The sequence below is a fragment of the Colletotrichum orchidophilum genome (assembly GCF_001831195.1).
Source record: "Colletotrichum orchidophilum strain IMI 309357 chromosome Unknown Scaffold_255.1, whole genome shotgun sequence".
In the NCBI taxonomy this organism is placed as follows: Eukaryota; Fungi; Ascomycota; class Sordariomycetes; order Glomerellales; family Glomerellaceae; genus Colletotrichum; species Colletotrichum orchidophilum.
This window is the reverse complement of record NW_019173211.1, coordinates 1,331-25,435: the sequence shown is the minus strand read 5'-3', so window position 1 is coordinate 25,435 and position 24,105 is coordinate 1,331. Positions and strand designations below refer to the sequence as shown.

General features: G+C 50.9%; 5 protein-coding genes across 5 annotated transcripts; 4 read left to right on the top strand and 1 right to left on the bottom strand.

Moving 5' to 3' along the window:
• Window positions 1-2,758: 2,758 nt before the first annotated feature.
• CORC01_14229 (uncharacterized protein) lies at window positions 2,759-2,860 on the bottom strand (the record flags this gene model as incomplete). The annotated part of the gene is made up of 1 exon (XM_022625840.1): window positions 2,759-2,860. One exon carries the CDS (start codon window positions 2,858-2,860, stop codon window positions 2,759-2,761), a length of 102 nt encoding a protein of 33 aa, XP_022467655.1.
• A 443-nt stretch (window positions 2,861-3,303) lies between these two features.
• On the top strand, window positions 3,304-4,644 carry CORC01_14228 (uncharacterized protein; the record flags this gene model as incomplete). The annotated part of the gene is made up of 3 exons (XM_022625839.1): window positions 3,304-3,349; window positions 3,402-3,916; window positions 3,967-4,644. The coding sequence occupies 3 exons, from the start codon at window positions 3,304-3,306 to the stop codon at window positions 4,642-4,644; spliced, it is 1,239 nt and encodes a 412-aa protein (XP_022467654.1).
• A 728-nt stretch (window positions 4,645-5,372) lies between these two features.
• CORC01_14227 (uncharacterized protein) lies at window positions 5,373-5,934 on the top strand (the record flags this gene model as incomplete). The annotated part of the gene is made up of 3 exons (XM_022625838.1): window positions 5,373-5,616; window positions 5,704-5,723; window positions 5,791-5,934. The coding sequence occupies 3 exons, from the start codon at window positions 5,373-5,375 to the stop codon at window positions 5,932-5,934; spliced, it is 408 nt and encodes a 135-aa protein (XP_022467653.1).
• A 7,624-nt stretch (window positions 5,935-13,558) lies between these two features.
• CORC01_14226 (uncharacterized protein) lies at window positions 13,559-14,555 on the top strand (the record flags this gene model as incomplete). The annotated part of the gene is made up of 3 exons (XM_022625837.1): window positions 13,559-13,802; window positions 13,912-14,105; window positions 14,157-14,555. The coding sequence occupies 3 exons, from the start codon at window positions 13,559-13,561 to the stop codon at window positions 14,553-14,555; spliced, it is 837 nt and encodes a 278-aa protein (XP_022467652.1).
• Window positions 14,556-19,678: 5,123 nt separating this feature from the next.
• Window positions 19,679-20,398, top strand: CORC01_14225 (uncharacterized protein; the record flags this gene model as incomplete). Its single annotated transcript, XM_022625836.1, has 1 exon — window positions 19,679-20,398. The coding sequence occupies one exon, from the start codon at window positions 19,679-19,681 to the stop codon at window positions 20,396-20,398; it is 720 nt and encodes a 239-aa protein (XP_022467651.1).
• Between the last annotated feature and the right edge of the window lie 3,707 nt (window positions 20,399-24,105).

Below are 24,105 nucleotides of genomic sequence, written 5' to 3'. Positions count from 1 at the left end.
GTGAGCTCTGATTGGGAAGGCGCATTCGCATGGTGGACAAAAGCACTTGTCGCCATCAACAAGTTTCCCCCTACGAGCGGGCACGCGACTCGTTTGATATACCTTTCACTCTGCGATGTGCTTCAGCGCCAGGGACAGCAGGACTTAGAACAAGCTTCGCGTGCGCAAGTGGCTGAATTGGAGGCATTGTCTAAAGACGCGGAGGCGACACATTGGATTGCCGGCCTGCGGCACTGGCGTAGGTACATAGAGCCTTCTGTTCTCTAGTACGGGAGCAGGTGCATATAACAGTGCCCCCCATGATGTCACGACGACCTGTCTTGCTGGAGATGTCGCACGCATAGATTGAAGCCGCAAATAGGTGCTAGTCCGAATGTGCTTAAACCTTTTACATTGCTATGATCTCGAATGGATTTAGCTTAGCCAATTCTACGGCGGATCGATGGATACGCAGGCAGTTGCATGCACGCCAACTTCACGCAGGCCAGGATGTAAAAAGATTGAGTAATGTTTGTTCGCACGATTCCATCTGGTTGATGTCGCCAGCACACGGTAAGTTCAACTGTGGTCGTGGAAAGTTATGCTGTCAGTTCGGGTCACTTGCATATGCCCGCAAACTCATGACTCCACCCCTCAACTATGTACTTTGTCTGAACCTTCTCTGCCAGACGCGGGCGAAATCTTGCTTTCGACCAACCAGCACGCCAGGAACACATGAGACCTGCCATATCAGTCAAAACCCGTGTCCTGTCCAGGTTTCTATTCGCATTGGCACCGTCAAACAAAAGCCGACTAGGTAGTCGGAGTCCAGTTGAGATTGGACTCAATCGTTGTGCAAAGGGGACTGAGTTCCAAGGACGAAGTTGTGGACATTAGCGTAGTAATTCTCATGTGGCTATGAAGCATCCTTGGTTCCAACAAGTAGATTTACAGCAGAAGAGATTTTAGAAGGTTGATGCAGCCTCACGAGTTACTGTGTCCTGAATACCATTTCCCGGGTAATATTTCAAAGCGAACACGTAGGAACAATCATATAATGAACCAATCTGCCGGCGTGGCTAATTAGGCAGACGTCGTCAGTTGAGGCCTCCAGCACTGCCACACTCCATTGATGTGGGAAGATGGAAGCCTCTCCTGTGCACACACCCGTCCTCAATGCCTTTGCCGATCATGTACCAGAAGAGTTGGATAACAACAGCGGTAGCGAGCAATCTCGATGTCAACCCAAAGCCGATGTTACATAGGCCCAAGATAAGACCTGATGAGTGATTGGGGCGAGAACGGGAAGTTCCAATGAGATACGGAGGACTTCTGAGGCTATCGCCTACCGCTGCCCGTTATGTCGTATCAGCCCGTTGCCTGGGCTAACAACGATGTGTCTAGTACCTGAGGACACTTTGCATAAACGGTGTATCCGGATTCGCCCCGGAGAAGGCCCATCAAAGCCACCGTGGCTTTTGCTAACCATCAAGCCGCTGTGCGTCCGGATCCAGTAAGTCTTGCGTGTAGAGATACCTGTTGGCCTCCGGCATGTCCCACCCCTGCGCGGTTGCACCACATGCACAGCACGTCACAACAATCAACGGTTCCGACCTCCAAGTTTTTCGTGTTTATTACGCCGGTCTTATTTCTGAAGCAGGTCAAAATAAATCGGTCGTACGATTCTGATACCAAGCAACGAACAATCGGTATTGCGCGGGGGGGCGAGGGGGTTGCCTGTTGGAAGCTGAACCTGCCTCCTCTCCTTATCGGTGGAGCGACTATATTTGGCCACCTGCATCTCCGTCAGGCCATTTTGCAAGAAAGACTTGCTGACAGGCTCCGCGGTGAGGTACGAAATGACGAGGGTTATGCACAGCTAAGCGCAGCACGCTGCAATGGGCGCATTGCCGGTGCGAAGACGAAACCCAATACGTCGAAAAATCATGAAGTACGCCATGCCTCGAAACGGCAGTGTTTGCCTTAATGTTTCGAGTGTGATGGAATATCAACGCGGAGTACATTAGCTGTAGACGTATGTATCATATATGTGTACATCATCCATACCCACAAGTCGACATGTCGATTTGAACCTGCACGATAACGGGGTACTGAGCTACTCTTTATCGATGGAATCGCCATCTCAGGAATACCTTCTCTATGGCAGCCAAGAATTTGAAGCCATCCCTACTTTGTAGATTGCCTTGGTTGCTTTGGTGTTACGAGTTAGAGCTCACAACAGGGGACATAAGAATAGGATCTAGAAAGGCCTTAATTCAAGGTGGAGTTGCGAAAGAGAGATCCTATTTATAGGGAGGTTGTACGAGTAATGAGTGAAACGCCAAGTACTATGGAAGCTGACGATAGTGTCGCGGAGTGCTAATCATGTATGAAGCTATCGTGACATTTGGTGGTGAGATGCTCGTTGTTGCTAGCTTTGAAACTTTCGGCATCCTAAATCAATTCTGCTGACCGCACGTACACTTCTCTCCGCGCTTCACTTCCTTGTTGCATCCCAATTTGCAGCAGGTAGTATAAAGGCTTTCACTAAAATCCACGAAGTCAGGTTTTGGATGTGCAGCCATGTCGATGGAATCTCAAGTGGATGTGAGAGGGCAATCCTAATCATCGGTAGTCAACATCTGCAAATGTCTGGATTGAGGGCTTTCTTACAGTGCATGCGGTAGGTTGGCTGAAAAACTTTGAATCTGCGCGACTCCGATGCGAGTGATCAGCATGGGGATTCTGGAGCAGAGGGTAAGGGTATATCGAAGGGTTCTTATACAACTAGGATAGTTGTAGTGGGCCGGATGAAGTAGAAATGTAAACGGAATGAGTTTGTTGAGAGAGGGATGATTACAACGCGGCAAGTAGGGCTCATTCAAGACGAACGCTGAACGGCGCCAAAGTGGTGTACGGCTTATGGACAATCTCCTCCTCTTAGCATTGTATTTGTCCATGCAAAGCATACTGAATGCGGTTAGATCCATGTATTCTGGCGGATAAACGGATTATGATACTTGGCGTAGCGGCTGCAGATGCATAGATTGGCCGCCCGGACTTTGCAACTTGCCAAACGCCGTGAAGGTCTGCAAGAACGGGGCCGCCTGCCGCTGCTACACGAGTTTGCGGCATAATTGGGGTAGACAGGGAGGGGCTAGACCCCACTAGATAGGTAGTGGCGGATTTTTAGCCAAATTCAGCCCCCCTTCAGGAGACTTAACCTCATGCTGCCCTTACATTCCATCCGGCCCACAACATCAACTTTCTCCTCCTCTTCCGCAAGCATTACAAGGACAAGTCACCACCGTGTCACGACACGCGATGGGAAACCACGCCATTGAGAGGAGCTTGTCTGATGGCACGCCTCGTAAGTAGCCCCCAATGTCATTCTCGATCTCATTCTCGCTGACCGTCTCTAGAGAGTTCCAAAGCCTTTTCAGGATATCGGTGGACGTATCACGATTCTCTACAAGAGGGACCTATTCGTTCGCGAGCTGAGTCGTTTTCGGCATCTGTGGACTGGAGCTCACTCCTACAGTACGCAGCCAGGAGGAGAAATGGGACCAGCTGCCGGCTCCTTCGTGATATTGGCCTTGGCTACAACCATATGGTCCGAATCATTCAGTTTGACGATGGTGTGCGATGGGTGGCGCGACTGCGAATGCCTCCTATTAAAAGCTCAGGTGTCTTCGAAGACTCGGATGAGTCGGTAGAGGCAGTTGAAAAGTGCGAATACAACACCATTTCCCTTGTGCGACAATGGTCCAGCATACCGATCCCTGAAGTCCACGCTATTGAGGCTAGATGGGATTGTGACGTCAAGGCACCATTTATGTTGATGGACTGTCTGCCAGGGAACGTGGGAATGGACTTGGGCATGAAAATACCGCCGGGATATAAGCCAGAATTCCTACGCCGTCTTGCGCAGATGCATGTAGGTCGCCGAATTGTGCTCTAAGCACATCTCTAACTAATACAACACAGGTCCAGTTAGCTATGGTACAACTCCCTATGATCGGAACAATCGTTTCGAGAAACGAGGACGGCACATATCGGCAAGGCCCGATTCGGGGTCTTGGTGGTCCATTCAATACAGCGACCGAATTTTTCAAAGCATGGGCGGCCAAGACCACATTTGGCATGACGGACGAAAACTTGCGAACAGCATCTGGTCAATATGCTGACGAGATCATCCCATCCGTCTTATCCTTTCCAAAATCCATTAGCAACCTTGCTAGTAAACTCTCAACTCGTGATCACGGCCCATTTCCTCTTTGCCACGGCGACTTCGGCCACAACAATATCATTGTTGACGATGAGTATCGTGTCCTCGGTTTGATTGATTGGGAGGCATCCTTCGCTGGGCCATGGGAGGTGTTTGCAGATTTTCCTTTAACCCTCTCAATGGTTCCGCCATCGATCGATGTACCGTGGAATTACAACGAACAAGGGGATCCTGTCACCGACGAACTTAAACATCAGCTTGCAGACCAGAAAAGTTATGTGGCGGCTGTGAAAGAAGTCGAGGATTGCAGTGGAACAGGCAACCTCTTATCAGACGCGCTGAAGGATTGCAGAAGACAGCAGCTGGTGACCGCAATGAGGCTGTACCAGAGAGGGAAGGTTGGGTGGTATTCTAAACTAGTTGATGATTTTACATAGATTTTGTTACCTACGCATCCAAGACGATGTGTGACGCTCAGATAGCGCGAGACGTGGTTTGGAAATTGCTCTAGCTGGTATTTCCTATCTATTCTTCCAAAGAAAAAGCAAAGGTCTATAAGTAACGTTGGCCCCTGTGCTTTCGTAAACTTTTCCAAGAACCCCCGCTTGGATGGACTACTGAGCTTGCCCCCATCACACCAGTGTTTTTTTTTCTAAGAGAGCTCTGTGCGTGGCTCGCCGCGAATTTTCCTCGTCTATGGCGTCTTGAACCTCAGCACGCGTAAGCACAAATCTATGGCAGAACGGGTCTGATGCGACTGCTTCATCGTCCGCGGTAGTGAGAAAAGCTGGCCACACGACTTTGACAATTTGGCTCGTTGACAGCATTACCGGTCTCAACTTCTTCTCAGCCCCGGTGTTCATCTTGCAACTGTGCCTCATCATGCTGCGACGTTGGAAGGCATTCCACTTGTGGCATGCACATGCAAGAAGCGATCCCACTTGACGTGTTGACAGCTTGTAGCCGGTGAAGACCAGACGAACCATGCAGCTTCCTTCGCCTTGATCTGATTGGTGGTAGGCTCCCGGCGAATATCGTGGTTCGTCAAAAACTTCCCTTTCGCATAATTTTCTTAGCATCTGCGGTTAGTGCATGGGTGAGCCTGCCACCAAATTATTAGTAGCCGAAAACTCTTCACCTCTCCTTGCCGGAGCCCGCATCCGCGATGGCCTCACAGCCGCCGCCGGGCACCGGACTGATGTCGGTCGACACAGCCGACCCCGAACTAGGCTCCGGGACATCTCCGGAGCCGAACTCCACTTCAGGAGCCAAGCGACGCCGCGACACGGAGGCTCAGCCGCCTCGGCCCAGCCTAACGCGAGGCCAGCTTGACGCCACCAACGCGCCCCTCCCTCGGCAAAGGGCGCTGCAACCTCTACAGCAAGTGCTCCGACCGGGTCCGCTACAGGGTCCGTCTTGACAGCCCTGGCAGAAGAAGCTAGACAGTACGATGCACGAAAAGACGTCATTCTGACCATTGCCCAATCCGTCAACAGCGTCGTCGCCAGCTCTGACGGTCCCAGAAAGCAGATCGCGGAAGAAGCCACTGGCTATGTCATCCAAGCCCTCAAGAAAATGATCAGTCACGAGACGGCCCCAACAGCGGCCCGGAGCTGGGCGGCTGTCGCTGCACCGATGGCGGGCTCCACCTCTGCAGCGACCGGAGCGGCCAGAGCTCTGCCCGCCCAAAGGCCCCTCTCTCGGCCCAGGATCGGCCGCAGGCGTAGCCAAAGGAGGACCTACGCATTTTTGCCTGCGTCCCGGAAGAAGGTCTGGCTGCCGCTCGGAAGATCGCACCGTTCGCTGTACGCCAAATCGTCTGCAAGGCATTTGGCTTGGGGCTAGCGGGCCTTACCCACGTCTACCATATTAGCACAGGATACTCTTTGAAGCCGCTAAACCAGCCAATACAGGAAAGACTACTTGCAAGCAAGGCAAAACTAGCGGAATGCCTCGGCGCCCACCAAGTCGAGACGCCTAGCAAGTGGTACACTTACGTTGTGCCGCGATGCCCAACAAAACTACACAGCATTGGCGGGGACGTCCTGGACCCAGCCACGCTCGTTGAAGATGAAGTCTTCGCCCAGACAGGTCAGAAGCCTGTACTTGTCCGACCCTCCCGCTTTGGGCCCAACCCAGTCACGAACGAAATACCTTGGCTCATATCGTTCACATCAGAGGTCACGCCCTTCAGGCTCTTCAACCAAAGCGGCCAATCTCTACCCGTCAAGAAACGCAAGACGCCCATCCGACACGACCCCGGCTGCCAGAGCTACCACTCCAATAGCTTCTGCGGACGACGACCGAGGAGCGGACTCGCATCCGGAAGGCCGGCCAGAAGGTGTCTGATACTCTGTACAAGGCTACTCGATCCGACAGCAGCCAGGGGCCGGCACCGGCAAGCGTCACTGCCTCTACCAGCCAGAATCAGCAGCTCGGCTCCAAGCGTGCGCGTACAAGAACGCCCTCTGCAAGCTCGATCGTTTGCCTCGGCGATGGAGGCACGGACGGCAGCAGCATGGATGAAGATGAAGCCGAAGACACCCCCAATGATACCCCTATCGATCGTCCCTTGCTACCCATTCCAAGCAGGAGCCATCTGGCAGCAGAGGCCTGCCCACACGAGAGACGTACTGTGGCTAGTGGCCGATAAAACGACGACTATCGTCAACGTGTAGAGACAACCGCGCGACCCCCCACAGCCGCACGACAGAGATACTGCTAGGACTCAAATCTCCGAAACGAGCCTTGATCGCGGGTGACCTCAACGCGCACCACTACTCTTGGGAGCCCGGGGCGAGGAACGGGAACCGGGGAGAAGACATCGCAGGCTGGGCAGACGGCCACAATCTCTCTCTTATAAGCGAAGTCGGGGTGGCAACCCAGGACTGCGGACATGTCCTCGACCTGGCTTTCTCCAACATCCCTTTTGCACACGCGCAGGTCAGCCCACACTTACACCCGGGGGCTGACCACGAAGCCATCGTGGCCGTCATACCACTACCCAGACACCCACAATCACAGGGCGAGGGCCGCTCGCAACCACGGCTACCGTCAGTTCCCGATTCGGCGCTGCCCCGGCTAAGAGACCTGATCAAAGGGGGGCTAGCTGCGATGCCCAATCTGGGGGATCAACCTACTTCGGCAGACCTGGACGGGCAGGCAAGTCGCATCGTCGAGCTCTTCTCCCGAGCCATTGAGGCGGTCGGCAAGACACGAGGAAAAGACTGGGAAAGCGCGGCTTGGTGGACAGAGGAATGCGCAGAGGCCCACAGAACGTACCGTGCTGCTCGCAACCAACAAGCCTGGGAGACGGAGCAGAACGCACATCTTTCTCTGATGGAAGAGCGGAAGGCATTCCTGAGCATTGTGAGGAAGGCTAAGCGAGCGTACTGGTCCGGAAAGATTGAGAGAGTCGCTTCAGACCAGGACGTCTATCAGATCATGGGATGGCGGAAGGCGAGCCCGCTGACCAGAGCACCCCCATTGGTGGTGGACACCCAGACGATCGAGGATACCAACGAAAAGGCTCAAGCGCTCCGGAAAGCCCTTCTTGACAGGTTTAGTGTAGAAGACGACCTACCGGGTGACCCGTTCGACGTACCTGTCGCCCCAAGGCGAGCGATTACTTGGCAGGAGAATGTTGGTGGAGAAGAAGTGAAGGTGGCCACCCTAACAAAGACAACCGCCCCTGGTGTGGACGGCATTACAACACACCTCCTCCATGCCTGCTGGGACGTCATCTCGGAGCCGGTCAGGCTGCTGTTCCAGTCCTGTATGCTGGCGGGCTACTTTCCTCTGCCTTTCCGCAGAGCTGAGGTGGTCATGATCCAGAAGGCCGGCAGGGATGCCTCCAAGCCCGGGTCCTGGCGGCCGATCGCCCTCCTCTCGTGCTTGGGCAAGGGACTTGAGAGACTAATAGCCAGAAGGATGGCTTCTCTGGCGATTGTCGAGCGCATCATTAGTCCGCAATAGATCGGAGCTCTATATGGTAGGTTAGCCGTCGATCTCACAACCTGCCTCGCCCACGATATCGAGATGGCCCTCCTAAAAGGGCTCACGGCGACACTTCTTACTATAGACGTAAAAGGGGCCTTTGACTCCGTCCTTCGGAACCGGCTCGTCATTAAACTGCGCCAGCAGGGATGGCCACACGGCTTGACCAAGCTGATCTTCAGCTTCTGCTGCAACCGTACCGCTAGAGTCCGGCTAGAAGAAAGCACAACGGAATACTTCCCTCCGTCATGCGGGCTGCCTCAGGGCTCGCCACTGTCTCTAACTGTCTTTCTGCTCTACATCGCAGAGATACTTGAAGACGACCCGGACGCGCGATTCGGGTACGCGGACGGCATCGCCACTCTGGCCATAAGCCCCTCCCTGGATGGCAACGTCGCAATACTCAACCGAAGCGCAGCTGGCATTCTCAGGTGGGGCTTGGAGAACAAGGTCTCTTCTGACCCAAGCAAATGCGAAGTCATCCACTTCTCCGGAAAGCGTGGCCAGCCAGCCGAGCTGCCAGAGATCAGGGCGGGAGATTTGGTGGTCAAGGCCTCGACAAAACCTGTACGCTGGCTAGGTGTCTGATTCGACAAGAGACTGTCCTTCCGGCACCACGTCGACATGATAGTAGCCGCGGCAAAGAAGGCAGCTCAACATCTGAGGCACCTTACGAACACAAAGAGGGGACTACCAGCGGCTGCCATGCGCAAAGCCGTCGTCTCCTGCGTACTGCCGACCGCGCTCTTCGGCGCCGAAACATGGTACGCAGGTATCACGAAGCCGGCCTCGAGGCGCCAAGCGGAGGCAGACACGAACCCGCCTCTCCAAGGAAGACCCGTCAACACAGGCCAGAAAGGGCTTGTGCAGAAGATCGACAGCGTCGCTGCAGTGGCAGCAAGGGCTGTTCTACCCGTCTGGAAGACAACGCCAACTAGTAGCCTTCTACGAGACGCCGGCTTACCGTCGACCAAGGCCGGTTTGGAGGGCGTCAGATTACGGGCCGCGGTCCGTCTGCAGAAGATTGATCGCCGGCACCCCCTAGTCTCGCGGCTCTCCCAGCAGGGACGGCAACAGACGAGACTACAACGGACGGCAGGACTGCTAACAAGATGCGAAAGACCGACGTTCCTCCAACCACAGTACCTACCAGGGCCACAGGATGAGATAGTGATCCAGAGCAAAGAGGAGGCGCGAAAGCTTTCGAGGCCTGGCTGATATCAGTGCCGGAAAGCCACACGGTCGTCTTCTCGGACGGTTCCAGAGCAACGAACGGGGCTGTAGGATACGGTTTCGTCATCTATCGAAAAGCCATACGCGTAGCACAGGGCTGCGGCCGACTTGGGCTGGCAGAAGTGTTCGATGCCGAGGTGGAAGGGGCGAGGGCTGGGCTACGCCGGGCTCTGCTCACTCATCAAGGTAACCCAATTCATCTATGTATTGACAACACCAGCGTTATCCGAAACATCCGCGGCAAGGCGCCGGACTCGTCACAAGGGGCGTTCCTCGAAATACAAGAGGCAGCCAGGATATTCAACGTACGGACGCACTGGTCTCTGGGACACCAGGGCATCGAAGGAAACGAGGCCGCGGACCGGCTAGCCAAGGAAGGCACGGCACTGCCGGCGCGGTTGAGTCAGATGGCAACACTAGCGGGCATCAAACGGCTTGCGAGGGAAAAACTACAAAGCCACCACGGGAGATGGTGGTATAAAGAGCGAAGAACGCGGTACGCAGACTAGGGGTTTGAGGCAGCTCTATCCAGCCCTCCCGAACTGACCTTACGGCGGGCTATCCTACATCGCCTGCTAGCTGCACGGTCGGGCTACAGAGACTTTGAGCAGTACCGCCGACGTTTCAACCACGACGATGCTCTGAAAACATGCTCCTGCGGAGAGGCAAAAGAAATAGACCACCTGGTCTATTGTCGACTGACGCTGGTGAGGAGGCAACGGTGGCCGACCCTTCGCTCTGGCAGTACGGTCGAACCCAAAGGACCTATGGGATCCCTCGAGGCCTACTTCAAGAGGCTCATCACCGATTCACGAGGCTTCGAAGCCTTTCTCCACGTAACGGACTTCTTCCAGAAGATCTGTCCGCAGTAGCAACACTTATACCTACTTAGATATGAGTGGGTACCCCTGATTCAAGGGACGGATTGAATAAGAATGAAACTGGGGCACCAGCGGGAACCGTGGACAGATAGAACGCGTAGTGGCCACGAGGCATGATTTGGAGGACGATGTAAAGAGACGACGTACTGTAGAGTAGGTAGCCTTGGCCCATGGCCCTCCACGCTATATACCCCTCGGGAGATTTGCGGTGAGAGTTCTCTTCTCACCGCCACGGCGTTAAATATAACAACAACAACAACAACTATTTCAGCATACAGAACATAGATGACGTCATCTCGGATGGTCAAGGGTAGTTGTAATTGAGGCAGAGCTCTCGGCCCCAGCCTTCAGCACCGCCACCGTTGACGCCTCCGTTGTCTTGCATATCGAGTGCAGCCCCCTGGGCGGAGTGGAAAGCTGTGACCCGAAGCTCTACGTAGGCACCTTGATAATCAAAGAACTGCATTTACGCAACCGGAAATCCTTGAAGTGTACTAGCGGCTCGCCACTGCCAGCGGTGTCCAGGAGTGAGGTGCCCCTAAGCCCACGGGGGATGTAAAATGCTTCCATCTCTCCGAGCATTTAGAATATTGTTGATCTCAGCAGTCGGAAGGGCCGCATTTAACGTCTGCCGCGACTCTTGCTAAGACATTTACCTTGACGGAACAGGTCTTCGACGATTGGCGTGCTTTGAACCTGGACCGCCGTGTACACTGGTGTAAGAAGAGGAAAACGGAGGAAAAGCATGATGACAGTCAGGAAAAGAGGTTTGTCGGAGTGTGAACGTATGACTGCAGTTGACTGAGGGGAAAGCTAAGGCCACCGTCCCTTTCATGTCGTCCCTTTCATATTGTGAGCATACATTCAGCAAAGCGAACTGACTTATGAATCCGAGTCTGCTTGTTGCTCATCTATTTTGTGTCTGCAATACTGAAGTCATCTCATGTGTTTACAGGTACCTACCGCGAGTCCCACATTAACTTGAAGCCTTCTCATACTTATTAACGAATGTAAACGCACCGTAAATTGCAAAAGTTCAAATAGGCTTTCTCAATAAATTAAGTTAGTTGTTTCACCCCATGGTCATCAATATAAATGAGTAAACCTAACCTTAAACAGACGTGACACTCTCGGCCTGGATCTTTACTTTCGTTTAAGCTTTGGAATTTCTGCCCATAGCCGCCGGCGTAAAATGTGACTCAACTGGTCAGACCGACATGTGATGGAACGAGCGGACAGACTTGTGGAGTCCAGGAGTCGTACGTAGGCTTATGAAGGAACAATAAATTGGGTTGGTTAGAGTAAACCTAATTCCTCAAGTCAACAATAACGATCGCGATCTAAATACACATTCCCCCAAAGCACTGAGATCGAACACGAACGGATGCCACAAATCTCATCAATTAAGGTTTCTCCATGTTCGCCGGTTCCCGAGTTCATCGCGTATTTTGAAATGAGCTTCATTCTCACTGGTGGGGGCCATCGTCCCGTGACTAATGACCATGAACCTTAGATTGAGCAATCAGCTCTTAACGTGACTGAAGTCTGAGTCTCAAAGTATCACCCCCGCAAATCAGACTGAGCGTGTACACCTCACGAGTCATTTATTATAACATAAGGAACTTCATTACATAACTTTATGATTACTAGCTTTATTTTGTTTTTGTTTCTGTTTTTGAATGCTAGGAACTCAGCTATAAAGTATTGGACTAACACTTCCACTCTTCTCCCACGCGTTAAGCGACATAGGACACATAATCAATCAGTTAAGTAGTCAATACTATTAGAACGTTATATCTCGGAGTCTGTAAGCGGTGGGCGGGCGTGGCTCGACCTCCGACGTCATCGATCTTAACAGCGAACCCACTGCCATCTAAACTTTCCTGGCGGATAAAACAGCCTTTTGTTTGGTAGAAACCGTATCGTATTTGTGTATCGTATCAATTTATTTTACGATTCGACCGGCTTACCTGAGGATATTGGATTGGTAACCCTGGTTCATTGAATCTTTGACTCGGCCGCAGAAGGCTTGTTCTTTTTAGCGGGTATGTCGTGGGCCCTGGTCGTGCATTTGCGGACGGTGATCCACTGGTCTTGAAAGCTGCAACCCGAAAGGCCGAGCTTAATCGTCGAAGATTAAAATATTATGACTTAGAAAGTGAAGAAAAACAATCCTCGTCGCGCCCTCTACATACTTTGCAGGGGGTTGTACTTCGGCCTGCAACCACAGTAGTTATCCGTACTGTGAACCCTCGTGCCTTCCAATCGGTGGTCAAATTATTTCGGAAACCCCAATTCGTGATTTAGCGGCATCTTGAGTACAATCACGTTGGCTCCATTCTCACATGATGATGAAGTATTTAGCGTCCGTAGTAAAGAGGGATGTGCCGGACAAAGCCGACATGGTCTATGCTAATCTAAAATATTTACAGATTACCATCTGGTCTTGGCTGAATTGGAATAAAGTCATTATTAGACGAGGACGGCGGTACTGGCAGCATTGTCGTGGTTGGGTATGAAGACGAATGTGGTTTTTCCAAAGATTATGATTTTCCTTCTTTCGATTGCTTGCCAGAACACATACCCAAAGGCAAGAAAATTCCACGCCTCCCTAACTGTTGTAAGCAGGCCCCGCGAGCCTCTGTTCTTGCCTTCCTTGCACAGCCTCGTCAAGGGCACAAATTAATGTCCTGTCATGTCGACCCAACGTGAACTCCGTGTTCGTTCTTATCTCGAACCTATATGTCTCATCCACACAGTGTTACGAGCTGCAGTTGTCACGAACTCCAAAAAACAGATAAAGACATAATGCTTTCTTGTGTACCAATTAACCCCCCCTGTCGTTCCCACTTTCTGTAACAAAGACTGCACTACCAAGGCAGGTAGCTCACCGACGGCTATCATTGGTTAACTTCAAGTAAGCGCCAGACCTGAACTCTTGCATTTGTCCCTTATCCAGGACACAGAACTGGAAATTGACCCTGAGATGGGGCATTCCTTTGCCTCCCCATTTACGGCTAAGTCTCCATTCAAAGAGGTACATTTTCGACAACCACATTTGCTTTTTTCCACCTTTGTGGCTCGCATGCGTCTCTGGCCCATTCAACTTTCATTTGTCATAGAGCCCCCAGTAACCGATCCACTAGTGCAATCATGGGTACAGCTTTAGAAGTACGACTTAATTAGTTACTGGCCGAAGCACGAGCCAAACCCGCCGTCGCAATGGAGCGTCCCCCCCACGATGACCGCCATCGGTAAGATGGTAGCTGTTGGACTCCTGAACGCAGACTGCCAAGTCCTCCATTATCAAAATTGGACTGCCCAAACTCAAACTTCGATTCATACGCTGGAGTGGTTGATCGATACAGTCCCCGGTGTCCTTAACACCCTCCACGACGGCGCTTTGTCCCTGGACCTCTCTCACTTCAACTTAGGAGGCTCATTGACCACCGACGACTGGGAGGATCAGTGGTTAAGCATTATCTGTGACCCCACTTCAGCTATGTTCCCTGTGGTCTGTCCGGCGAAGTCGAAGTGACCTCTAAGCGCATGGCGTGGATTCAAGATAACGTGCTTACCCCGGAAGTTTCTAAGTCCCCATTGCTGGAACACCTGTCCTGAGGCTACTTCTTAGTATTTCTGAACCCATCTGCGTCGAACTAACTCCTCGACTTCCGTTCACTCCGCCGTTCTTGACCTTGAACGTGTTTGTCGACGCCCAGAGATTCCCCGTTGCCGACAATCCTTTCATCGGTCTCGACGATATAACCAGGAACTCGTTAGCCATCGTCAGGGTTTGATCAAAGTTTACTGTTACGGAGGCCGCTCATACCCCAAAGACGGGATGGTTTGCCAACTACGTATATGCCATGTTACCCAAATGCAAGCCACATATGAAGAAGAAGTGTGAAGACTATCCTGCCGACACAAAGCCGTTCCGAAAGCACGGGAAGATAGCCTACGTCACTGGCTACTTCCATGGTTTCTGCAACAAGAGCATTGTCTTTTCTGAAAGCTGCACTTACAACCCTCTCGAGTTTGTCCCACTCATCGAGATCCTGAAGATTGACTGGACTGCTGGTGAGCCAAGGCAGCACCCAGGAACCCGGGATCTACTCGGCACACCATCAAAGTCAGAGACCCCCGACCGTGGCAGGGGGAAGTTCATCTTCGATACCCTGGCTCAAATGACTGCCAACGCGAAGGGGCCAACTACCCCATCCAAATCAAGTGGGTAACGGCCTCAACATCTCGTAGGCTAGGCCAATATCGCCGAAATTACAAGCTTCAGACACCACCATTGATGACGATGATCCGTTTTCAGTCAACGGACTTCATGATGCCCCACCTAACAGCTCGGAGCGGTCTGGAGAGATAGAAGTTTTTGACGACAGCGACAATGGAGCAAGCCCGACCAAGCGGCCAAACGGGGGAGTTTGCGCGGAAGGAAGTAGGCTCTCTGGTCTCGAGTAGCAGGTAATGACTGATCTCTCCATGTACAATCATCTCGTCTCCTGTATTTTTCGTCCGTGTCCGCTTAAGTTCTCAAGGCCCATTCATTTCAAGTACCTTTCAGGTATTGTCCTACAGATTCAATGGGAATTTCCCGCGTGGTCTTTCGACTTACTGACCTTCTACCGCCCTACGATCCAGCTGCTAATATACAAAATGTTATTTATTACGTCTCGAAGTAACGGATGATTAAGATAATGATAAGTCTAAATTCGAAAGGAAATGGCCGGGGGAAGGGGGGTTGCAATAGTGCCCCCCTGTTGCCCTTCGTAGGAGACGATGGGCTGGGGACTGATCTGCTGCGCGCTGCAGACGAACGCCCCACTCTCCTGGGGATAGCCAAGTCTCCGCAGCTTTATGCCCATGACGAGCCGCCCACGCGTTTCATCCGGCTAGGTGCGGCCCTCGCCAGGTCTCAATGCGCTCAGATGCCTTTTGTGCTTGTGTCGAGAAAACGCAACAACTCGGGTTTTGAGGTATGACGGCTAGCAATGGCGGCCATGAAAAGGGGCCGTTGCTAGGCTTCGTCGATTGGGTCTGACCTCCAGGGACATGCTGTTCAGCGGGGGTGAATCAGAGGCGTCGGGCTGGCTTCCCACGAGGCTGAGTCGGGGTGGCTGGGCCTCGATATCGCGGCGGCGTTTAGCCCTTGAGATGAAACATGGCATTGAGCCTAAAGCCTCAGACCTGGCCGAAAGGGCCGGCGGCGGTCCAGTGCGCCAGAGGCTGTGAGTGCATTGCGTGGGGTACTGGATAAGATATAAGTTGAGTTCTCGGCATTTGAATTCGGGCGTTGGTCCACCTGCATCACTAACCGCAGATGCCAAGAAAGATTAGGTGAGACATTTGAGATCATGATAGAACAATTGATAACAGCTTTCAAGATGCCATGCGGCTCAGAAGGGACGCTGCTGCGTCCGCAATTATTGCTGAGCGGAGAACATATATTATGAAAATCGAACTGAGGCCTCAAATTCTGCAGACGTATAGACTTATTTAATGCGGCCATCGCTTCCAACGTCTCCCCACGCACTTTGGCAGCCGCCATCTTTGGAATCCCCGCAGTCCTGATAATTATCGGTATTGGGCCCAAAGCAAGTGCTGTGTTCAGGGCAAAGCCCGTCCATCTCATTTCCACCAATGTATCCATCATCGCACGCCCACTTTTTGTTGTACTTGTTTTGGATGCAGCCATCGATGGCATGAGCCTGGTTTGCATATTAGAGATCTGAAAATGGACCCGTCTGAATTGCCAGATGCTCGCGATGTCACATACGTAATGACCTGGGTGCTCGGCCCCATCTTCTTTAGTCCAATATTTGTTACCTAACGCAGTTAGTAAGATTTCAGGACAGATAACGTCCTTCTTACTGAAGACAAAATTGCCTGGCGCGTCCGTCACAACTTTCCAGGTACGAGTATCGTCAACTCCATCGTCGTAGCCAGATTCGCAGGCGCAGAGACGGTGCCTCCTCCCAAGCGCGGTCGTACTGGACAATGCGTCAGTACCTCTTCCTAATGTCTTCTGATCCGGGCGATTAAACATACACCGAACCGAGGATAAGGAAATGATGAAAACTAGGGAATAACATGGCGACGAGCGGACAGACTACGTTGAAAGCTGACTCAAGAGGACGGTCGGCAGTGAGGATGTGATTGGATTTAGAGTGAATCACATTTGTCGAAAAGTGCTTTCATCTTACAGAGGTTTTGGGGTTTTATATGTGCTCAAATTTCCCGCCACCGAGTGATAGGTTCCGAATTGGGTTGGACCATGAGATGGCCGGTCGCAGTGATGGGCTCCACGCTCCTCAGTTCTCGGAAACACGATAGATGGAACCGGAAATCTTCAATTTCTTCTGGAAACCTTCGTAAAGTGCGTTAATATTCGAACTGCCAAGGAACAAGAAACTTTGGATGATGTTACAAGTCTCAGCGGATGGCTACATGTCTGATCACATTCGCTAAAGTATGGCATGAACTGCTTGGTTGTCCACGAAATTTAGTGAAATGAGCCACGAATCAAATGCTTTTAAAAGTTTGATACGGTAATACGAACTTCTCTTGCTAGCTAAAGTCTAACAATGTTGAGAGCCCGACACATCAGTAGCACATGCGATGTCTTTCATTTTAGGCTTTCCTCTTTTGGTAACTCAATCGGTACTGAGGAAGTTCTTTTTACCTCTTCATTCCAGTCGCATCCAATTGTGGGCGAATACGAGACTGTGGAAAACTCTATAGTAAGCATCAGCGGCTTGATATTGAAGGACATTTGATGAGTAATTTCAAACATTGTTTCTCTATTTCTATTTCATTTGATTGGTCTAACTTGGTACACAGAGATCCAGTATGGACACTGCAAGCAAGCGGCATCATATCCGATGTCTCGCCTATCTCTCCGGTTTCCTGGAGTGTACCGAAAAAGGTGCTGCGAAGACCGAGCTTCGTCGGGTACTTTTTTGGCAACATTCTCAACCAATTAAACGTGGTTTGTCAAAACACTGGGACTGATCATCGATTTCGGAGCTGATGGTTTTCGAAGAACAGCTACAAGAGGGATTGCATGATTCCACACGCGCCTATATCGAGTACTGGGACACTAAGACTCGGTTGAACATGGAGCTGCGGAGGATAATCTGATTGAAAAATCAATCCGCCTGAGTCTGAATACAGAAGACACTCATGTCCAGTTTTCGTACTGTGCCGGGAAGGTTCAGATCAAAAAACCTGAAGGTATCTGAGAGGCAGAAAGAACGATGTGACAAGATCTTAGTCAGTGCGTAAAACTTACACCGACCATTCATAATATGAGCAGCAATCCTTGTTATCTTTAAAATTGAGAATTAATGAAATCGGCTGATAGTTCATCAGAAGCTGCAGGTAAAATGAGGGATAATTTGGAGAAGCAAGTGAGTGCACACTCTGGAACAGAGTTGTCCCACTTGGGCTCCGCCGCCGCTGGGAATCATCGTAGACAGCAGCTCAATATTCATGAGGGAGTATATTTACCGGCGCCATATATTGCCTAAATCCCTCAAATTGGACGTGGCTGAGACTAAGAGGTAGGAGAAGCAAAAGGTGTGTCTCCCTGCGAGATGAAAAGGGTCAGAACGTTGACCCCGACCGTAGAAGCTGGCCAGATCAAACTCACACCATTTAAGCCTTTCAGTTACGGGCACATCTTGAATTTGCTGCTAGTGGTTTGTGGACGTTTAAAAAACCGTGTAAGTCTGACTCTGAGAGTTGATTATTTGTGCAATCAAGTTTTCCTGGAGATGCGAAAGACTCACACCAGGTCAACGTGGTCAACGGAGTTGTCTGTACGCAAGATTCCCACCCCGGAAAGGAGGGCGCGCTGGCGACTGCGAACATCTTGAGAAGTTGGACGAACCCTGGTAGACATCCTTGCGACCACCTGTTGTAAGACGTTAGAGGGTGTGCCTAATAACCGTTAGTCCAAGAGAGCGACGTCGGAGGTGAATCTCCGTATTACCTGCCGCCACTTAGGCAAGGCTCGGAAGGCTCAGAGATTGGGAATTCGGTTCGAAGACCTAACTCTAAGCATCTACAAACCTAAGCTCTTCCGGTTTGTAATACGAGGTTCAGTACTCCGACCGACCGCCCAGCCCCTGCATGACCGACCCGTGACAACGGAGTAAAGAGGGAATAACTATAGAAATTTCATGTTTTAGACTTAGACTTTGTCGAATGCCTGTATTGTGAAGTACTCTTAACGACAAGGATCTCTTCAAGTTTCAAGTTTCAGTTTTCGCCTATAAAGTAAGGAGAAATCACACGTCGCAGCGCCACTATTGAAATTTCTGGGTAAGCTTCGACAGATGCCTGCTCAGCATCGCAACTTGGTTTACGATAACCAGGAAAGCTTCGGTCCAGGTTCCAGCTTTGACAAGGTTATACGGTAGGCACCTGTCAGAATGAAGATAAAGCCGCAGAAGATGGATAAGAGAATGCTTCCGACAACATGGTGTGAGTGGAGAGTCTGACAAATGAACTGAAAGACAGGTCATAATGTTTAATGGTCACGCAGGCATATTTTCTAATCTTCTTTCTACCTCTTTAGCCCAGCCACATCCACTTGTGGGGGTACACGAGACTGTGGAAAAATTCTGTTGATAATACTGCTGAGGGCGCTTAATAAAGCACCGTGATGCTGTTGTGAAAAACCAGGGTATCTAAGGCACGGCTTATCAACGTCGTATGAAGCTGCTGTAACTTCAATAGCATGGGAGCCTTTGGAAGGTTGCCATTCAGTATATAGAGGGAGAGTATCTGTTTCAGGATGCAAGATCCGTCCGATCCCTACACAATACAACAAGCCCACCATGGACGATGTCAAAGTACCTGAAAATGAACCCAGAGTACTTCCAGTCGACTTCTTCATGACCAAAACTATCGACGTTGACTCCATCATGCCAAAGTTTCGGACCTAAGCGTGCAGGCTTAGGGTGTTACGGGCGGGTCAAGGCACCCAACTCTAGCACGAAGCAAAAGCTTCGGTAATGACAAATCCGTTGTCATTGCCCCCTGTTCTGCATCATGTAGTCACGCCGGCCAGCATTCCAACTGGTTCGGTCGTAACTTTGGGGTAGCCCGCCAGGGTTCCCAAATTGTACACTTTAATACACTTCATCATTTCAAAGTGAAATATATTATCTCATCTTAGGAGACACCTGACAGCTCCCAGCCCTGATAAGCTAGCAAGAATCCTGCGAGTCAAAGCCGACTGTTATATAAATGAGTGCTCTGCGCCCAGATTTTTCCTTTACAGTTTTTGCAAATTATACATCTGAACATTTACATTTCACTACATTACATTGCCCCATTCGCCATGGCAATCAGCCAAGCCTCTTTTGTCGGGTTGGTTTTGCTGGTCCTAAATTCCTTAGCTACTGCCTTGGGACCCCTTTCAATAGTTCACGATTTCACGCAACCCACCGTATACTCTAATTTAACATTCGACGAGTTCCAATCACTGTACACTCAGTATCAACAATGGCAACACGAGAATGCTAAATCGGTCAACAAACGCGAATATACGCTAACCGACCTCGACGAAATCTGCCAAGGTATTGGACCTGATTACCGGTTTCAAAGCGGATGGTGTGGCAGGAATCCTGAGAGAAGGAAGTGGGGTTGCAAAATTCCGGGCCGCCCAACAACCGCCATTGAGAGAAACAGGCTTGGTAGGACTCAGACCTGCGCAAGCGGCGTGTGCAAAGTTCGACCATTTACGAATGCTGAAGGCAACGTTGTGCAATTTCCCTACTGCGCCACCAAGGTTGAGATAGATAAACCCGAAGGCGCTCATGAGTACGAAGGGGAATACGACTGGGTTAACGAACCCAAGTCGCCAGGCGAACGATCCTTCTTCGTTGAGGCTGGGGCATCGATGAACTTGGATTACGACTTCGTACACAACACATTCCACGCTTCGGGTCAAGGTCACACGTTCTCATGTATTTTGTGTCCTATCGGGTGGGGTGCTAAACTGACGATGACTCACCCAAACAGCATAAGCTGGGCGTTCGTAAGCACTATTGGCAATTAATGTCGGAGTTTTCGCTAGGATGACGAGTCGTGGGAAGAAGACCAGCTCGTCAATCAATCCACTTGGGATCTTAGTGTCAGCTTCTCGTAAAGAACATTTAGTGAGTTGTCACTTCATTAATCAGTAGTCGGGTTAGAACCGCGGAAATAAAACAAGTCCGAAAAAAACCTCTCGCAGCTTGTCACAATCCTGAGGAAGCTGTTTTTTGCCCCTTTCGCGTCATCTTCTAATACCTACATAGGTTACTACGCCCCCGCTGAGTTAGTCAGGGTTCATATGATTATCTACATGATCTTCACCTTCGTTCATATACCTGCCTCCAGAAGCCCATACGAGTATAATCAATCTCTATATGTCATCTTGGTTAATGCTTATTACAACTGCGATTGCTCGTGGGGTCAGTAGCGGTCCATCTCGAAGTTGTTTCCTAAATTGTTCGGCGTCCTATCGTCGGCGGCCGAAGCCAGTCCTGCTGTCTATGGCACGAGGGTGCGTGAGGTCATCGTCGGTTAGTGTATTGATGTAGGTGGTGTGTGGTTTCGCTGCTGGCTGATCTGTGCACCTAGCATCTCTGTACTCCTAGCAAACTCGATCGTCTCTTTGACAACGTCTACGTATGGTGACCAGTCCTTCGGATCGGACGCGCGTTTTCCTCTGAGAAAGTACGATAGGTTCCCTCTATGCGATTCCGTTTGCTGAAGCATCCGAGTCCGCTGTGCCGTCCATTGTGTATAGCGGAAGAGGAAGTGCTCTACCGTTTCTACCGCTTGCCCGCAGGCGCATTGCGCTGAGGTAGTCGTACCGATCTGATGTAGGTATCGATTCAGTCTTGCTATGCTGGTACGTAGTTGCGCCAGGATACTAGCTTCTTTTTGGGAGAGCCTATTGTATAGCTTGCGCGTATGCTTTCTTGGTAAAGCCATATCGATCTTTTTTGAATATGCTCTTACGTTATTGGGCAAAGCTCTGTACGTCTGCAGCACGTTTTGGAAAGCGATCCCGAGTGTAGTCGAGTAGGCTTTGGTAGCTTTCTTCTGCGGTGTCTTGCTTGGTCTTGTGCTTTCCTTCGCTGCTGTTTTAGCCGCTTTCGATAGGTCTGATTCTATCGCTGATGGAAGCCAGACGAGCGTGACTCTGCTGCCTTTTCTCTGAAGAGCTTGCACGCCGGCGTATATTTGGCGGATCTCCCGTTGGCCTGACTGCTGCCGCGGGTTACGGATGGCTGACACAGCCGCTTTGTTCGGGTGAACACGTGGATGGCCCGGTAGTTAAGCCTGTGCGGGAGAGACTTCATCGCTTCTGCCAGCGCTGCCAGCTCTGCAACGTACGGGTTCTGCTCTGTTCTTAGTGCGAGTGTGCGTGAGGCCTTCATGACGCCGCCGCCTCCTTTCACTGAGAGGGGTAGCGTTGTAGTTGTTCCATACCCCACGACCCCGTTCCTTGCCGAGCTCCCCGTCGCTATCTTTACTGCTTATCCCGACTGGATCGCCTCTGAGGCCACGAACGCGTTGTCGTCGACTGCTGTATGTATTCTTTCTTCCCACGGGGCCATCGGAAATGCCTCCATGGTCTCTAGCCTATTAAGGAGCAGGTCGCGGTAGGCCTCCGCCATTAACTGGAAGGGTGGTGGAAACCGTCTAAAGGCCACCGCCCGCAGACGTCGAAGCGGATGCTCGACATCTGTATCTCCAGATGTTTGATGCGTAGTCTATCGTTGGTGCCCCGGCCGCGACGAAAAGCTGTCTGGCCGTCGCCGGAGATAGACCTTTGAGCTGCCTGAGCCCTAGCACGGCCTTTAGCCCTTTTGTTGTTGCGTTTGCGATGTGCTTTTCGAAACGAAGCTTTGTGTCCATCGTCACCCTTAGCATTTTGACGTGGTCCTTTGCTCGGATAGTGTCCCCTTTGATGGCGAAGCTGGTCGAATCTGCCGGTAGCCTCTAGTTGTGCGTGAAGTGGATGATGGCCGTTTTGTCCGTTTTGAACGTCGCCCCGCTTCGCCGCTCTTACTTAAGTGCTCGATCGATGATGTTCTGGATGCCCAACGGTTTTCTTCTCGCGATCGGCCGGTGACCCATGCCGTGTAGTTATTGAAGAAGGCGAGCGCGCCTTTGTTTTTGTTGATTTTGTGTTGTACGAGGTCGGCGTTGAAGAAGAGGAAAAGTATAGGTGACAGCGGTGAGCCCTGAGGTAGCATGGCTTGCGGCAGTGGACGAGCCTCTGACTCACGACCATTAACTAGGACGCTTGTCGTTCTATGGGAGCAGAAGGCGTTAACCTATCTCGTTAATTTTTTAGGATACCCCGCGCCCTGAGTTTTGGAAGTAGTTTCTCTTTGTATATACCATTGTATGCTCCTTTGATATCGAAGCTGACTAGACTGACTACTTTTCTTTTTCTTTACGCCCTGTAGATGTATTCCTGTAGTAGTACCTGCGCCTGCTCTGCCGACCTTTGCTTGCGAGCGCTAAAGTGGCTCGTAGGGAGGAGGCTAAACGTCTTGATAGCGTGCGAGATACGTTCTGCCAGGACCGACTCCAGTATTTTCTTGAGCGTTGATAGAAGCGAGACTGGTTGCCAGGCCTTTGTTATACTGTAGTTGCTTTTGTTTGGCTTTTTTAGCGGGATGATTTTTGCGTGTTGCTATTGTCTTGGTAATACCCTTTTATTTAGTGAGATTTGGAAGAGTGTAAGCACCCTTTTCTTTATTACCGGCTATGTGTGCTTCCACACCGCTATCGGCAGCTTGTCTTTTTTGGGAGCTTTTTACGACTTTGCTGTAAAGAGCTGTATTTTTATTTCTCTTAGCGTGAGGTTGGGGAAGGGTATCGGCGATTGTTGTGGCCGCTCCCCCTTATCCTTGATTATGCTGGGAAGGGGAGGGAAGAATGTGGAAAGTAGCTTTTCGACCTTTTTTGCGGCGTCTCCTGTTTGAGAGCTATCGGCTTTAATTAGTTGGGGGATTTTGTTGAAGGACGCCCCTTTGTTATTGTCGACGTACTTTGCGGCTTTTTAGATGTTAGTGTTGTTGGATAGAAAGTCTTTTTAATGGTACTCTTTTTGTTGTTGGATGGCGTTGTGATATTGCTTGGTTGCCGAGCGTGCGTGTTGTTTTAGTTCGGGTTGAATTTTACTTGCCCTTCTCTCCGCTCTTGCCCGGTTTTTTTAACGAGTATGGATTTGCCGGAGCTGGGTGAGGTCGGCCGTCCATTATCTTTTTGTATATAGTGATGGCTTGGCCGTAGGTGTTAGTGCCTTTACTGCCTTGCATACTATAGACATTAGTCGATCCGTCTGCTGCTGCACCGTACCTCCTGTTGGCACTCGTCTTAGGTTTGCTTTTATTATCTCATTGATCTACTTCTATGGGGCGTTCTTGAGGAGGAGCCGTGGTCGGCTTTTTATCTTAGGCGCGGCGATGTTGAAGGTCGTCTTGATCGCCCGGTGGTCCGATTCGTGGTCCGTTTTGTGTAAAGCGTATTGTATTACCGTTCTTGCTAGCTCTTTAGATGCGAGGGATAGGTTACTCGTCGTGGTCGTCTCGTTCTTCTCCCACGTCTTCGTCCCCCTTAGGGAGAAGGCTGTTAAGTGAGAACTTGTTTATTATATTAATGATTGGGTCCGCCTTGCCTTTCCGGTTCTCCGATATATCCTTGCCTCTTTAAAGGTAGTTGTGGCGATTAAAGTCTCCTATTAGGACTATATCTACC